At 35.9% G+C, this 16284-nt stretch overlaps 1 protein-coding gene across 1 annotated transcript; it reads left to right on the top strand.

The window, feature by feature from the left end:
- The first annotated feature begins 4655 nt into the window (after positions 1–4655).
- On the top strand, positions 4656–5616 carry LOC131656191 (FCS-Like Zinc finger 5-like). The gene is made up of 2 exons (XM_058925952.1): positions 4656–5201; positions 5319–5616. The coding sequence occupies exons 1-2, from the start codon at positions 4855–4857 to the stop codon at positions 5479–5481; spliced, it is 510 nt and encodes a 169-aa protein (XP_058781935.1). The 5' UTR covers positions 4656–4854; the 3' UTR covers positions 5482–5616.
- Positions 5617–16284: the final 10668 nt, after the last annotated feature.

Genomic DNA, 16284 nt, shown 5'->3' with positions numbered 1-16284 from the left:
GATTTTCAACACTGCGATGTTCACAACTACGATAAGGTAATTCAAAATACCTTCGAACTTCGCACTTCAAAAACAACTTCAAAACAACTTCAAAACACATCAAATTCAATTCTAAGGCGTACAACCCTGTCCCCGAACTACGTTGACTCTGATTCTCCCTAAGGAGATACGTAGGCACTTGGTAACAAGGCGAGTCCCCCTCCCTAAAATCTCAATTTATCCCCTATTCAATTCCTTAGCTATTAACCTCAATATTTTAGCCATAAAACTGTTACCCTAGATTCAAAGCCAATAGGAAAGGGTTGAGGGTGCCTAACACCTTCTCTCGACCTGATTATAATAACTTACCCTGAATCTCATAACTGCGTAGGGTTTCCTATTCGCCCTTCAGAATAGGTGGCGACTCTAAACCTTCATTTTTAGGGTAGGTTGCTACAGTTTCAACTTTCCAACACATATTAGGAAGCCCTAAACGACATCCCGTAGCTCAAGTTATGACTTGCACAACTAGAATGTGTCAAATTGATGCTTATTCATAAAATAAGTAACAAAAATAAAATTAAAGCATAAATAAACTAAACTTAGAAAACACACTAAAAAAAAATAAAAATAACATAATAAACTCTAGAATTATCGTGGCACAATGGTAAAAGAGTGTGCATCAAAATGCACTGATCAGTGTTGAAAGCATTCATTAACGAGCTTCGACATAAACAATCTCGTCGACAAAGAAGTCTCAACCATCATGATAGATATGGTTTATAAGAATCACAAGAAAATATCCATCATATTAGGATCACTCTTTACTCTAAACATGTCCAAAATCTCGAAAAGGACATTCAACAAAGTTTTGTCTCGACAAGATGGTTGCGTCGGCAAGGTCTTTAGTTATCAAAAGCGACTAGGTATTTTCTCTAAATAAAATACCCGGTTGGAGGAAGAGGCATGCCGACGAGTGGTAAATTACACGTTCTTAAGAATTAGTTAGTGGTTCTAGGTAGTTACAAACGTGGAAAATGGACATTTCAACATTTTTTTGAAGTCCAACAACGTGGAAGCATGTCAGAAGGATAAACTACATGTTTCGACACATGTCTTCCCTTTTGAAGAGTAAGTGTCAGAAAATGTTATTGTTAGTTTAGTATAAGTGGCAGGCTCATACATTGTAATCAAGGTTATAAAGTTTCATACATTCTCTATAAAACTAAAGTACCCAAGTCACAGAGCGAAACAATTTGTGAGAAACATGTATGAGTCTGCGCCCTTTCTTTTCATTGTCTTTTTATTTCCTTAAACAAAATATTTTTCTTTGTTGTCTTACATTTTCACTTTTGTTAGTGTCATTTATTTAAGGCTTAAATAGTCATTTGGTCCCTGTAAGTTAGCGTGTTTTTGATTTTCGTCCCTGTATCTTTTTTTCCTGGATAAAGTCCTTAAATATTGAATTTCTTTTGGATTTAGTCCCTAAAACTAAAATCCGCAGGAAAATTTGCAGGTTTCCTGCGAATTTTCCTGCGGATTTTAACTTTAGGGACCAAAACCAAAAAGATTTTAACATTGAGGGATCATTCCCAAGAAAAAAAGATACAGGGATGAAAGTAAAAAACACGCTAACTTACAGGGACCAACGGACTATTTAAGCCTTTATTTAATTTTACATACTTGTCATTCACCAAGGCTTGTCTTTAGGTAAGATTTGCATTTATCATATCTTTATACAAACAGTTGCATTTAATTTACACACACTATTTTTCACACAGATACTCTCCACAAATTGCTTCCGAGATTTTTTGAGTTAATCTCACAAGCCCAGTAAACTCGTGATTATTTACAAAAAAATCACCAATAAATAGCCATAAACTTCATTTTCCTTGTATAAGGGGATATGTGAGTTATACCTATTAAAAACTTTCAACTTTATTAGATACTCTCTAAAATAATTCTTGGGGAGAGAATTAAGTCTTTTTTTCTTTTGACTGAACCTCTATAATTTTCGGTGTCTTATCTCTTCCCTTATCTATTTATTCCTGCATTTTATTTTTCACATTTTTATTTTCTACTACATAAAATCAAAACTTTTCTTAAATAGTTTTAAATTCTAATTTTAATCCTAAAAGTTTTTAAATCCAAGTTTTTCAGAAACACACAATTCACCTCCTCTTATGTGTGAAATCACATCTCGAACAACGACAACGTGATGAAGGTCTTTATTCAGGAGAGCGCCTTCTTGCATTCCACTGTCCTATCGAACTTCTCCTTATTTTTTAAGGCGAGAAAGAACACAAAAGCCTTGTAGCCAACACAGGAGAGGAAGCGAGATAAAATGGCCAGGCATCCTATTAGTTGTTGCACCTCTTTGATGTTGGTGGGGCTCCTCATATCCATTACATTCTGGCACTTATATGGGTTCGCCTCAATGCCCATCCTTGTTCACATAAAGCCTAAAAACTTTCCTGTTTGTAAAACATCTTCCACATTTGATGCATGGCTATGCCGTTATGCGATCTTCGCTATCATGTCGTCAACGTAGACTTCCAAGTTCCTCCATATCTGGTTGGAGAATACGACATCCATGAGTCGCTGCTGGTAGGTGGCAACAACATTCTCGAGGCTGAAGGGCATGACATTATAATAGTAGTTGTCCTGGTTAGACATGAATGTTGTCTTGGGTGCATCAAGGGGACACATCTTAATCTGGTTGTACCCCGAATAAGCATCCATGAAGTTGAACTTATAGTAATCGAGGACCCATTAATCATATGTTCAATATCTCAAAGGGGTTATGGATCCTTAGGATAGGTTGTATTGAGGTATGTGAAATCCACGCACATGCGCCACTTGTTCGATGATTTTTTCACTAACACTACATTGGCTAACCAGGATGGGAATTTCGTTTATGTGATGAAACTGACGCTTGATAGCTTGTTTACCTCCTCATCAATGGCAGGTTATTGCTATGAGGGTTGTAAAGGTTTGTTGCGTAAGCTTGAGGCAAATCATTAATTACCCCCTAACAAACTCACTAGCGCACTCCGGAACGCCTGAATGCTATCGAGAATGAGCTGGAGATTTTGGAAAGTGTTCCAGAATAGGATGTCAGTTGAGCTTCCTGGGTCTATCAAGACTCACTTGATCTCTTAATTTTTCATATTTCACAATGATGACCATTGGGTCGTTATCACGAGGGAAGACTCATATGGAGTTGATATTAGAGAAAGTGATGTTGGTCCTTGGTCCTTTCTGATGGGCTTTGGAAAGTCCTGAGGATATTACATTCGTAGTCAACACTTGACTGACGTATTTTCTCCGGGAGGAGCCGAAACTTCCTCCGCCGGCAAAATCTCCGACTATGGTGCCAACGACGAAGTCTGGATCTTTCTTAGTCATTTTCGAGAGAAGACAATGAAAATGGCAATGATGGTGGAAGGTGTGGTCCAAATTAGTTTTACCGGAGTTTCATAAAATGCACCACTGTACTTGTCTAAAAATATAGAATGCGTGACACCCCTATTAGGGGTGGTTAAAGACCTTAATATTTTTTTATGGTTTAAGACTTATTCACAGTGGTGAGAAATCATGTTGGATGGTATTTTAAACTATGAAGAAAACAAACTCACATGAAACAACAAATACCAAAACATCAAATTTATAGGAATTAAAACAAAATAACAAATATCAAAAATAAAAAGTTGTATATTGTAAAGTCTAAAAACGAAAAATATTTTAAAGAAATAAAAACTCTTGAAATTTATTTACTAAACAATTTGCATATTTTAGTCTTAAATTAATTACAATGAAGATTGTAACCAAAAAAAAATTACAATGAAAATTTAGATGACCAGATTCTTACTCCGTCCAACTCAATTTTCTTACTCAGTACAGTTTACCCGCTAAAATGATCCGTTGAAAAAATTACAAATTACTGTTACTTTATGCAAGATTCCAATCTTTCGTACAATAATGCGAACATTTGGCTAGCCAATAAGAATCACACAAAGTGACTTCTATTTTGGACACCCAAATCCAAAGAATCCCAATTCCCGATTCCAGTACATTTCGCATTAAACATATCATTAATAATACAACTCGAATAATAATAATGCACCCCAATAGTAACAATAATAAAAATAAAAATAAAATTATAGTACAGTAATTTGAAAAAGAAGGGTTTGACGTAAGATTTCATTTCCCGTCGAAAAAAATCGGTCTCATCGTATTACTCCCTCCGTCTCATAATAAGTGTCATATTTGAGTTTTGCACGGTTTTTAAGAAAATGATCGGATGTATTGGTTTTAATGATAAAGTTAATATCATTTACTAAAGTACCCTTATTTTATATAGGTAGTAAAGTAGTTGAAAAACGTGAAAGTTAATAAATAAAGGTATAGTAGTGAAAAAAATTAATAAATATTGCATTGGTTTTCTAAAGAGACATTTATTTTGAGACATTAAAAATTGCAAATAAGACACTTATTATGAGACAGAGGGAGTAATAATTATACAGAGACATCAGATTCAGAGATATAATACAAACTCGTTACATTTACTTATTTATCTTTAAAAATAGTTGTAGAGAGACGTCAAATGCCGAAGTATGTTCAAACTCGCAACATGTAATTATTTATCTTTAAAAGATGAATTCTTAGACTAGAACATATCTCTTATAATCAACGGTTGAGATACATTCCTAAGTTTTAGGTTCTTGTTTTATCTTCTTAAACTTCACTCTTTTTCTTCTCCAATTAACCTGCTCTCTCACACTCTCTTTCTCTCTCTCACACACACAAAACCTTCTTCATCAATCTTCTTCTTCTCCTTCAATCCAGCTTAATCCAGTAACAAAGAAGAAGAAGATGATGTTAGGGAAAAGACCTCGTCCTCCAATGAAAAGAACAACAAGCATGTCAGAAATAACCTTCGATCTGAACACAATAACACCAGAAGACGATCCCAACAACAACAACAACAACAACAACCTCTTCAGTCCTCACGGACCTGGCGTTGGTCCGTTCGGTCCATATCCATATCCACCAACTTCTCCGGGAACCAACGGTTCAGATCAGAGCAAGCTTTTAGCAACAGTTTCACCCCGAAACCATAGAAGAAACTCATCTGATATGAATCACACACCTGATTTCTTACGCTCTTGCTTTCTCTGTAAACGCCGTTTGGTTCCCGGCCGTGACATCTACATGTACAAGTACGTTTTATTTTACTCTCTCCATCTCTTTAAATCTCAAATTTAACGGACTAAGCTAACGCCGTTAAACCGCTTATACAATTTTTTTTAATTAATAATTTTGTGTGTTAATTGCAGAGGAGATAGTGCTTTCTGCAGTTTAGAGTGTCGACAACAGCAGATGAATCAAGATGAGAAGAAGGATAAGTGTGGTGTGGCATCAAAGAAGCAAGTTGTTGTTACGGCTGGTTCTAAAGTTACTGCAAAAAGTGAAAAAACCGCGGTTGCCACAAGTTTGTAGCATAACATCCAAACAAGGATTAATTGATGGCATGCAATTTTAATTATCCATGTGTTCTTGGGTTTTCATATCAGTAAATTATTATTTAAATATGTTAATGTTTATATATTTATAAATACCTAGCTCCTTTATTTTTGTTATGAATTTTGTTCCTTTTTGTTCTGGCTTTGTAATTTTCATCTTGGCTTGAGTGGTTATGTCCACTTCTTTGCTTGTTAATAGGCCAGTAATTTTGAAGCAACAAGTGTACTATTTCCAGCTTAACCACCGATTTTTCTGAGTTCGAACTCAGTCTTAAACATGCAACAATGTTAAATTGTGTTGTGGAAGAGTTTTTATTGTCTGTTGTGGTCATCCTCGACTTGAGAGATTACTCTCTGCACTTGCGTGCAACAGATATCTTATTTCTAGAAAAAAATTACATTATACTCAATTCTACAGAAAAAATTTCATTCACATCTTAGATATTTTTAATGGTGGATTGTTGATTGTATATTTTGTGTGGAAATTAAGGATGGTGATGGGTTTGGGAAGTCTTTATATGCTGTCATCACTCCACTGATTTTTTTTTTTTGAGTTGAGATGTTAAAAGATATATATAGTATATTTAACATCTATAAGTTGCGTAATCTGAGTCCTGACCCTTGAATTTTAAATTTAAAGTGTATAGTTTTTTATTGATCTTGTTCAATCAATAATAATAAATGCACATGATGTGCTTAACACATGGAATCTTTATGATGTTATAATTGATATTAGTATGTGTCATGATTGTAATGCTGATGCTTAAAGCGTATTAGTTTTAAAGAAATTATTCATGTACATCCAAACTTTATACTGTACATATTTTTAAAGTGTTTGTAAACTATAAAAAATAGAAAATAAGTGAGAGGTTTATATAGATTCTCAAGACGAAGTAGATTTGAGAAGATTCAAGAAAGTTTATATAGGTATATTGGAGAATTCTTGGATGGCATATAACATACAAGAGATATCTAACACAGTTATTTTACAATCCAAGTAATTTCTAAGTGGGAATTTATGTTTGCTTGAGGAACGAGAGAGGAGGGTAAAATAAAAGCATTAGTACTTGATGGAAGTCAATGATTGAGACAATGGTTCAAAGAGATTAGAGAATGGAGATCCTATGATGTGGATAATGAGAGAGTCACATGATCGCGATGTTATGGAGAGGTGTACATGACCAAAAATGTGGAAGACTTTCAAGGACCTTTAAGGATATGTATCCCTATGAACTCAGAAATTGTTAGAGTCCCATTAGAACCAGATGATTGCTTCGGTGAGTGTAGTGGAGAGGAAGATAGTTTAAAAGATGAGGTCAACCTCAATGATGGTTTTCTCGAAATCAGCAACGAAAATGATGACCTAGAGAACAAAGTCAAATAAGGCCCTAGTTATGTACAATGAGAAAACTAAGAAAAATCATCATAGACAGTGTGAGAATAGGAAGGGAGGCATGGGAAAAAAACAAGTGAAGTAATGTCAATTTAGAGGATGGTGAATTCAAAGCAATCTAGGTCAACTTTGGAAAAGATGGGTGCATAAAAAGTTGTAGCTGAAAAAGTTAGGAGTGGAGAGGACAATGGTGTGGAGAAGGAAATATATTTGAATTTTCTCATTCTAGAAGTACAGAGGGAAAGTAGGCTTTAATTTGTAGACCCAACCCAGGAATTTAGAAGGCCTAATCAGGAAATCTTGGTCTATAAGCTCTCATAAATGGGTCGAATAAACCAACAACCTAGATACATCTCCCACCTAACACGTTGGCCCAAAGTAATCATACCATTCAAATCCAAAACATATGTAGAAGACAAACCTATCCCCCTCACAAAAAATGAGGACCTTGCAGTTATTAGACCATCCTATTATTCTGCTCTTCTGTCTACCAAGCAAAAATCTCAAATCCTACCTTCGCTTGCCATTCAGTCATATTTAATGAAGGATAACTTTTCAGGAGGGTCTTCTTTGCATTGCGAATCAACAATAAATTCAAATGTGATTCAAGGTAATAAGAGGTTTGGGATGATTAGGGAAAAAGATGTCGTTGGTAATATTTGGAAAAAGGCGATAGAAATAGGAGCCAAAGGACCCGAAGAAGATAGGGTTCATTGGAAAGCAATTAGAGAAATGGAAAATAGTGACCAAGAAGGGAGAAGATTGAGGGAAGGAAAATCCAAGAAGGCATCGTGAATATAATGTCATACAATATTCGTATGAGTGGAAATCCAATAAAAAGGAAATGCCTGCAATAATTGATTATATTATGGAGGATTGATGTGTGCTTATTTTAGGAAACTAAAATAAAAAATGTGGATGAGGCATGGGTAATCTCATTATGGGGCAACAAGGAGGTGGAATGGACTGTAAAATGGGTTCACGGAAGGTCTGAAGGATTATTAATCATGTGGAAATCCGGGTTATTCATAATCAGTTTCAACTTTGTCAGGGAACAATTCGTTGGTATAAAAATGGAATGGTAGATGTTGCGGAGGAAAATTTGAGATTAAGTTATTGATTAACTTAACTCGAAAAGCAAGAGTCACCATCGAACTTTATTGTTTCCAAAGGAAATGAAAAATATCTATAAAATCCAACGCAAAAATAAAATGAAAAGAGATTTGGATACGGGGGTTGGTTATGCAATGGGAAGGTATTAGCACCCCTCACATATACGATACTCCATAGGAATCTCTTAAAAATCGGTGTTTACGATAAAATCAGGTTGTTTGCAAAAACGATTGGAGTGATGAGAAAAGAAGTATTTATTATTTTGTGCTCGCCAAGACTTCAAGAATCTTATGCCTACGTATCCTCCATGTGCAATGAAGAAGTCAGAGCCTTGTAGTTCATGGTAAAAATAACCATAAAATTTTGTTGATTGATTTTAAATTGAAGTGAAAAACACAACTTACTATTCACAAGTATGAGAAAGTGAGAATTTGCATCATCTTGATATGGAGAACTTTTACTTCGAATTTCTCATAAACACGTCTCAACATTCAAGTGGAAAATGTCAATCACTTCACTACACCTTGTAGAAGTATAGAGGTTTTAATCAATACAAGAATAGACTAATATCCCTCCTTTGAGAAAAGGTTTTAAAAGAAAAGTGCACAAAGACACAAAAAGAAATTTGATGAGGTTTGTCTTTTTTAGAGGTTTTGAAAAGAGTTTGAATATGCTCAAGAGTTTTAGCATTTATTAAGAAAAAGATTTTTTGAGATCACTTGACAAAGTCAAGGTTTATTGTGAAATATTTGAAGTTTGAAACAAGAAGTTTTGAAAATAGGGAAAAAATTTGAAAATTGAAGAAGTGGGTAGTAGATAAAGAGACTATTCTAAAGTATAAAGTAAATGACATGAAATAAAAGGTCTTATTGTAAGGTAGCCCAAGAGAAAGCCTTTGTGTGTGCAAGTTGTAACATCCCAAAATTTCTTATTTAATTAATTTAATTAAGTTTTAAATTAATTAATTTAAATTAGCATTTTATTGGAATTGTGTGGGAAGAAATAATAGAATATTAGTTGTTGGGTCATTGGTGAAGTTAGTAGTGTGGGGGGTGTAATGTGAAGGAGCCCATTACTAATTTATTTTGTGTTTCATAAAATAAGGAAAAGAGGAGAAAGGAAGTTAGAACGTGAAAAGGAAGATGTGAGAAGAAGAGCTGAAGAACGTGAAAGAGAACCAAAGAGGAAGAAGACCCAATTCAAGAGTTTAGCTAAGGTAAGGGGGACTTATCTGGTTAACATCTATTATCGGGTTAGGGGTCGATAGTACAGAATAGGAGTAGAATTCGTATCGATTGAGTCATATGATAGATTTAGAGATTGAGTTAATTCGGATGATGATTGATCATTTTGTTAGAATCTATGATGTTTGTGTTGTTATGGCTTCAATTGATGCTTAATTGATGTATTATGATGTGTATTTCGTGTTGTATGTGTGTTCCATTTTCTTGAAATCGTACTGGTATGAATTGAGTGGATTTGGAATGTGTGGAACACTGTATTTCTGCAGATTTGGGGTTGCAGGTTGTAACACCCCATATTTTCTAATTTTAATTTAATCGGAAATTAAATTATTATTTAGAATTAATTGGTATTTTGTTGAATTATTGGACAATTATGGATTAAGGGCTATTGGGCTGGAATGGTGAGATTAGTAGTATGGGGGTGCTAAGGGAGTAAGCCCGTTACTAATTATTTTATGTTTTCATAAAATAAAGGAAATAAGGAAAATTGGGAAAAAGGAAAAAGGAACGTGAAAAGCAGAGCAGAGGAGATGAGAGATTGGAAAGCTGATACGTGAAAGAGGAACAGAAGAGGAAGAGGGCTAATCAAGATCATTGGCTAAGGTAAGGGGGGACTCTTCCGGTTAATATCTTTTATCGTATTATAGATAATAGGACTGGTTTAGATGCATTGTTTGTGTCAATTGGTTATATGCTAGATTGGGGTTTTTGGATGATTTTGAGGGGAATTGTATGATTTGATGAATTATATGATTATATGATTGTTATGGTGATTAGATGATCCTCTTTGTGTGTTATATTTGTGTTATAACATGTATTTGGCTGATATGGTGGTATTTGAGGTTCATGATATAACTTGATTTGGGTTTTGGGGATTTTGGGACAAATCCCGTAATGCTGTCAATCGCTGCGAGACCTCTGATTTTTGCCAGTTCGCGCCGCGAAGGTAGGTTGGCGCCGCGAAGGCGATAAAATATTGTCAGTTCGCCCCGCGAACATTGTGCGCGCCGCGAAGGCGTCGATTTTGGGTGACGCGTCGCGAAAGACGGATGGCGCCGCGTGCTGATGATAATATTTGAAAAATGTAAAGATGTGTAACTTTCAAACCGTAAGCCCGTTTTAGACGCCGTTTTAGACGTTGTTCCTTAAATTGAATGCTTTACCATATTAAATAAATAAAACAACAATAACTTGATTTTATTTTGAAAAGTATCGTTTTCTCCAAATGTGGTTTATTCTTGTTTTGCATAATTGATGAGGTGCAATGATTTGTTGTTTGCATAATTGAATATGTGCAATGATGTGTGTTGTTATAATGTGATTGCTCCTGATTGTTATGCAAATGGATGTTGTTCATGGTAAATATGGTTATCATGTGTTTTGATGAATGATGATGTAAATACTCTGTTGTTGCTGAGCTGATTTGTTGTACTTGGTATACGATTGTGAGAGGTGTCATTGTTGTTGCACTGAATGGCGGATGTTCTATCTGTTATGATGTCGTGGTGGTAATTGATGTTTGATATACATATATTGTTGAGGTAAAATATGTATTTTATTATGGTTGAGAAATAGCATAATTGTGTGTGGCTATTGATTATTGTGTTGGTTGATGATTATGACATTTGGATGGTTTATGTGGATGATGAGCATGTTATGGTTGATACATGCATTTCATAATCATTATGTGGCTGATCCTTGACGATGGTGGATCAGTGGTAGCTAATTCCCATTGTGTGGAATTAGTGAGTGGGTGTTGCCGTATCCTTGACGATGGTGGATCGGTGAGTTGGGTTATCCCAGATTTTGGTACCACATGCATATAGTTGCATTTGCATTAGGCTACTTGCGTTATTATAACATGAATGGAAGATTGTCCAATGTTATAATATGTGATGATTGTATAATGGTTATGATTTGTTTGGATGAATTATGGTGTTGTTTCTTGGTAATGTATTCTATTTGTTGTTGTGTGTTGATGAGTACTTCCTGACAATCTGAATATAATGAAATTGGATGAATAATGTGACTATGATGTGTTATTGTTTATAATTCGATAACATTTGTTAATTGCGAATGAGACTCACCCTTACTGTTGACATTTTCAGATTGAGGATAGCTGCTTTCGACTTGGTGAGGATTAGCTCATAAGTCGGTTTAGTTGTTGTGTTGGTGTCATGCTCTGATAGATGTAACACTGGGAACGCGATGTTTTTAGTTTCGATTATAACTCTATTGTTTATTTTATTTGAAGTCTGATACATTAACGATGTAATGTTGACTTGATGATTTGATTCCGCTGTGTAAACATGATTTTTATCTAATGAGTTATGATTTCAGATGTTTCAGTGAATGCATGACATATGCCGAACGTGTGTTTTCTTTTATTTTTGAATTGTGACACCCTTTGCATGTTTACTTTGATTTAATTTTGTTAATTGCCGTGGGGTATTAGAGGGGTGTTACACAGGTACGCAGTAACCGGTTACTGAGGGCAGAGTAACCGATTACTGCAGTGTAAAATGGCAAAGATTGCTGCCTGGGAGTCGGTAATCGGTTACTGAAAGGGGTGTAACCGATTACCCATACAAAAAACAGGTAAATGTGTTTCGTAAAATAGGGTAACCGGTTACTGGCATTTGGGTAACCGATTACCACTGATGATTTTTGAAAAATGAAGTATTTTGTAAAACTCATAACTTTTGAACCGTTGGTCCATTTTGTGTGTCGTTTCGAGCTAAACGAACCTTGTGAAATAATCTATGTGATGATTAATGATGTGATTGTGATTGAATGATGCATATATGTATATATATATATAAACATGCTTGATGATGATGATGATTATGATGAAATGAGTATTTTGATGATGTTACTCATAGACTTGACGATGGTATAAGTATGTTCATGTATGTTTGCATTCATTCATATTCATTGTTGATGCTGTATCCATGATGATGTGTTGGATCAGTAAAGGGCATGATTCCCATTGTGTTGAATCTGTGCTGGCAGAGCCGTATCTTGATGATGTTGGATCGGTCATGGGTTATTCCCATTTGATGATGTTGGTACCACATGCATAGTGTCAGTTCATTCATATGCATACTTTTATAACATGATTGGATGTTTTTCCAGTGTTATAAATATTTATGATGTGTTGGTAGTTTATGATGATGAAACTTGTCTGAATGTCTGTTTATGAAACAATTGGGTGAATGATGTGACTATGATGTGTTATTGCTTTATAACCTTATAACATTTGTTAATTATGATGAGACTCACCCTTACATGTTGTCATTTTTCAGATTGAGGATAGCGGCTGTTCGACTCGGTGAGGATTAGCTCATGAGTCAGTTGTTTAGTTAGTGTCAGGTGTCATGCTCTGATATTTGTAACACTGGGGACGCGATGTTTAGAGTTTATGTTTTATAACTCTGGTTATGTTTTGATGTTTTGAAGGATAAGTTTTAAAGATGTTAAACTTAATCCGTATGATTTAATTTCCACTATGTTAACATGAAATGTTTTTAATTTATGATGATTGCCTCAGTGAATGCATGACATGACCGAACGATGTTTAATTAATTATTGAATTGTGGCACCCTTGGTTTCATGTACTATGAATAAAATTATTTAAAATCGCCGCGGGGTTTAGAAGGGTGTTACAATAGTGGTATCAGAGCATAGTCGGTCGTTGTGACCGGAGTCTTAGTATCAGTCTTTCCTGTGTATTCGACTAGTACGAGTTAACTTGTCGATACTTTTGTTCTTTTTAAAATTATTTTTGATTTAAGCAGAGCAATGTCTGGAAGAGGTGGAAGAAACGATGATGCTATCGTTGAGGCTCTAGGCATGATTGCTGGTGTGCTGGAAGGAAATGCGAATGGAGCCGGGATTGGTGCTGACAGGCAATTGGGGAATTTTCAGAGGAACAATCCTCCGTTGTTCAAGGGTACGCATGATCCTGAATGTGCTCAGAAGTGGCTAAAGGAGATCGAGAGGATTTTCAGAGTCATTGATTGTGCTGAGAACCTGAAAGTGAGGTATGGTACACATATGTTGTCCGAAGAAGCTGATGACTGGTGGATGGCGACTAGAGCTGAGCTGGATGCTGATGGTGTGGATGTTTGTTGGGCTCTGTTCAAGAGAGAGTTCTTGAGAAGGTACTTCCCTGAGGACGTACGAGGCCGAAAGGAAATTGAATTTTTGGAGCTGGTTCAAGGTAATATGACGGTACCAAAGTATGCTTCGAAATTTGTGGAGCTGGCGAAGTACTACGTTCACTATAATAATGATGAAGCTAGCGAATTCTCAAAGTGCATCAAATTTGAGAATGGTCTCTGTGATGAGATTAAGCAAGGTATCAGGTATCAGAGGATTCAGAGATTTATTGACTTGGTGGACTGTAGTAGGATCTTCGAGGAAGATAACCTTAAGCTGAAGTCATCTCACTCTCGCGAGTTAGTTGACAGAAAGGGTAAGAAGCCTATGGAAAGAGGTAAACCGTATGGTAGAGGTAATCCAAAGACTGGTGGTTGGAAGAAGCCTAGTGGAGGAGACTCCAGTGCTTTTGTCAGGTGCTACAACTGTGGCGAGTCTGGACACCGTAGGAATGAATGCAAGCTGAACCAGAAAAAGTGTTTCAAGTGTGAGGAAGTGGGTCATGTTGCTGCTGAGTGTAAGAAGAAGATTGTGACTTGTTACAATTGTGGCGAAGAAGTTCACATTAGCCCATAGTATCCTAAATCGAAGAAGAACCAAGCGGGAGGAAAGGTTTTTGCTTTATCTGGATCAAAGACTACCCCAGAGGATAGACTAATTAAAGGTACGTGTTTCATTCATGGCACACCTTTGGTTGCAATTATAGATACTGGAACAACTCACTCTTTTATTTCTTTGGATTGCGCTAAGAGACTGAATTTAGAAACATCTGAAATAAATGGAAGCATGGTTATTGATACTCTTGCGTCGGGTTCAGTAACTACTTCATCTGCTTGTTTGAATTGTCCTGTTGATGTTTTTGGAAGATAATTTGGAATGGAATTAGTGTGTCTTCCATTGAAACAACTTGATGTAATCCTGGGAATGAACTGGTTGGAATTCAACCGTGTTCATATCAATTATTTTTCGAAGACGGTAATGTTTCCTGAAGCTGTTGATGCTGATGATCTGAACATAACAGCTAGACAAGTGAAAGAAGCCATTGAGGATGGTGCGACAGTGTTTATGTTGTTCGTGATGATGGGCCTAAAAGATAAGGTAGTACATACTGAATTACCTGTAGTATGTGAATTTCTGGAAGTTTTTCCTGAAGAAGTGAATGAAATACCGCCGGAAAGAGAAGTAGAATTTGCTATTGAATTTGTTCCGGGAACTAGTCTAGTGTCGATGGCACCATCTCGTATGTCACCATCAGAGTTGGCCGAACTGAAGAAACAATTGGAAGAGTTGCTTGAGAAGAAATTCATTCGTCCAAGCGTTTCTCCATGGGGTGCATCGATATTGTTGGTAAAGAAGAAAGATGGTTCTATGAGACTGTGTGTAGACTACCGATAATTAAACAAGGTTATTATCAAGAATTGGTATCCATTGTCGAGGATTAATGACTTGATGGATCAACTGGTGGGGGCTTGTGTGTTTAGTAAAATTGATCCGAGGTTTGGATATCACCAAATTCGAGTGAAGGAGGACGATATTCAAAAGACGACATTTAGAACAAGGTATGGACATTACGAGTATTTAGTGATGCCGTTAGGAGTTACAAACGCACCTGGTGTTTTTATAGAGTATATGAATAGGATTTTCCATCCTTATCTTGATAATTTTGTGGTAGTATTCATAGACGATATTTTGGTATACTGAAAGAACGAAGAAGAGCATGCGGAACATCTCAGAACTGTGTTAGAGTTGTTGAAAGAAAAGAAACTTTTCGCCAAATTGTCAAAGTGTGAATTTTGGTTGAATGAAGTTAGTTTTCTTGGACATGTGATTTCTAAGAATGGTATTGTTGTTGATCCTACGAAGATAAAAGCGGTATCTTAGTGGGAAGCTCCGAAATCAATGTCGGAAATTCGTAGTTTTCTTGGTCTTGCAGGTTACTACAGGAAGTTTATAGAAGGATTTTCAAAGTTAGCATTGTCGTTAACTAAATTGACCAGGAAGGGTCAGGCTTTTATTTGGGATGCAAAATGTGAAGAAGGATTCCAAGAGTTGAAGAAGAGGCTGACAAGTGCTCCTATCTTGATTTTGCCGAATCCGACAGAATCATTCGTGGTATATTGTGACGCATCACTGATGGGTTTAGGTGGTGTACTGATGCAAAATCAACAAGTGGTCGAGTATGCGTCAAGACAACTCAAAGTGCATGAAAGGAATTACCGACTCATGATTTAGAGTTGACAGCTGTGGTTTTTGTTTTGAAGTTGTAGCGACATTATTTGTATGGTTCGAGATTCGAGGTGTTTAGTGATCATAAGAGTCTGAAGAATCTCTTCGATCAAAAAGAGATGAATATGAGACAGAGGAGGTGGTTAGAATTCCTTAAAGATTATGATTTTAGTTTGAATTACCATCCTGGTAAGGCAAACGTGGTTGTTGATGCATTGAGTAGGAAGACTTTACATATGATTATGATGAAATGAGTAGGCATGCTTGATGATGATGATGATTATGATGAAATGAGTATTTTGATGATGTTACTCATAGACTTGACGATGGTATAAGTATGTTCATGTATGTTTGCATTCATTCATATTCATTGTTGATGTTGTATCCATGATGATGTGTTGGATCAGTAAAGGGCATGATTCCCATTGTGTGGAATCTGTGCTGGCAGGGCCGTATCTTGATGATGTTGGATCGGTCATGGGTTATTCCCATTTGATGATGTTGGTACCACATGCATATTGTCAGTTCATTCATATGCATACTTTTATAACATGATTGGATGTTTTTCCAGTGTTATAAATATTGATGATGTGCTAGTTGTTTATGATGATGAAACTTGTCTGAATGTCTGTTTATGAAACAA

The sequence above is a fragment of the Vicia villosa genome, linkage group LG3, assembly GCF_029867415.1.
Source record: "Vicia villosa cultivar HV-30 ecotype Madison, WI linkage group LG3, Vvil1.0, whole genome shotgun sequence".
NCBI classification, from domain to species: Eukaryota; Viridiplantae; Streptophyta; class Magnoliopsida; order Fabales; family Fabaceae; genus Vicia; species Vicia villosa.
This window is presented reverse-complemented; position numbering and strand designations above follow the sequence as displayed.

What these genes read in the sequence shown, in the direction of transcription:
- LOC131656191 (XM_058925952.1), top strand. Translation starts at nt 4,855, where the DNA reads ATGATGTTAGGGAAAAGACCTCGTCCTCCAATGAAAAGAACAACAAGC. An exon ending in CGTGACATCTACATGTACAA is followed by an intron (nt 5,202 to 5,318) that starts GTACGTTTTATT and finishes TGTTAATTGCAG; the next exon opens with AGGAGATAGTGCTTTCTGCA.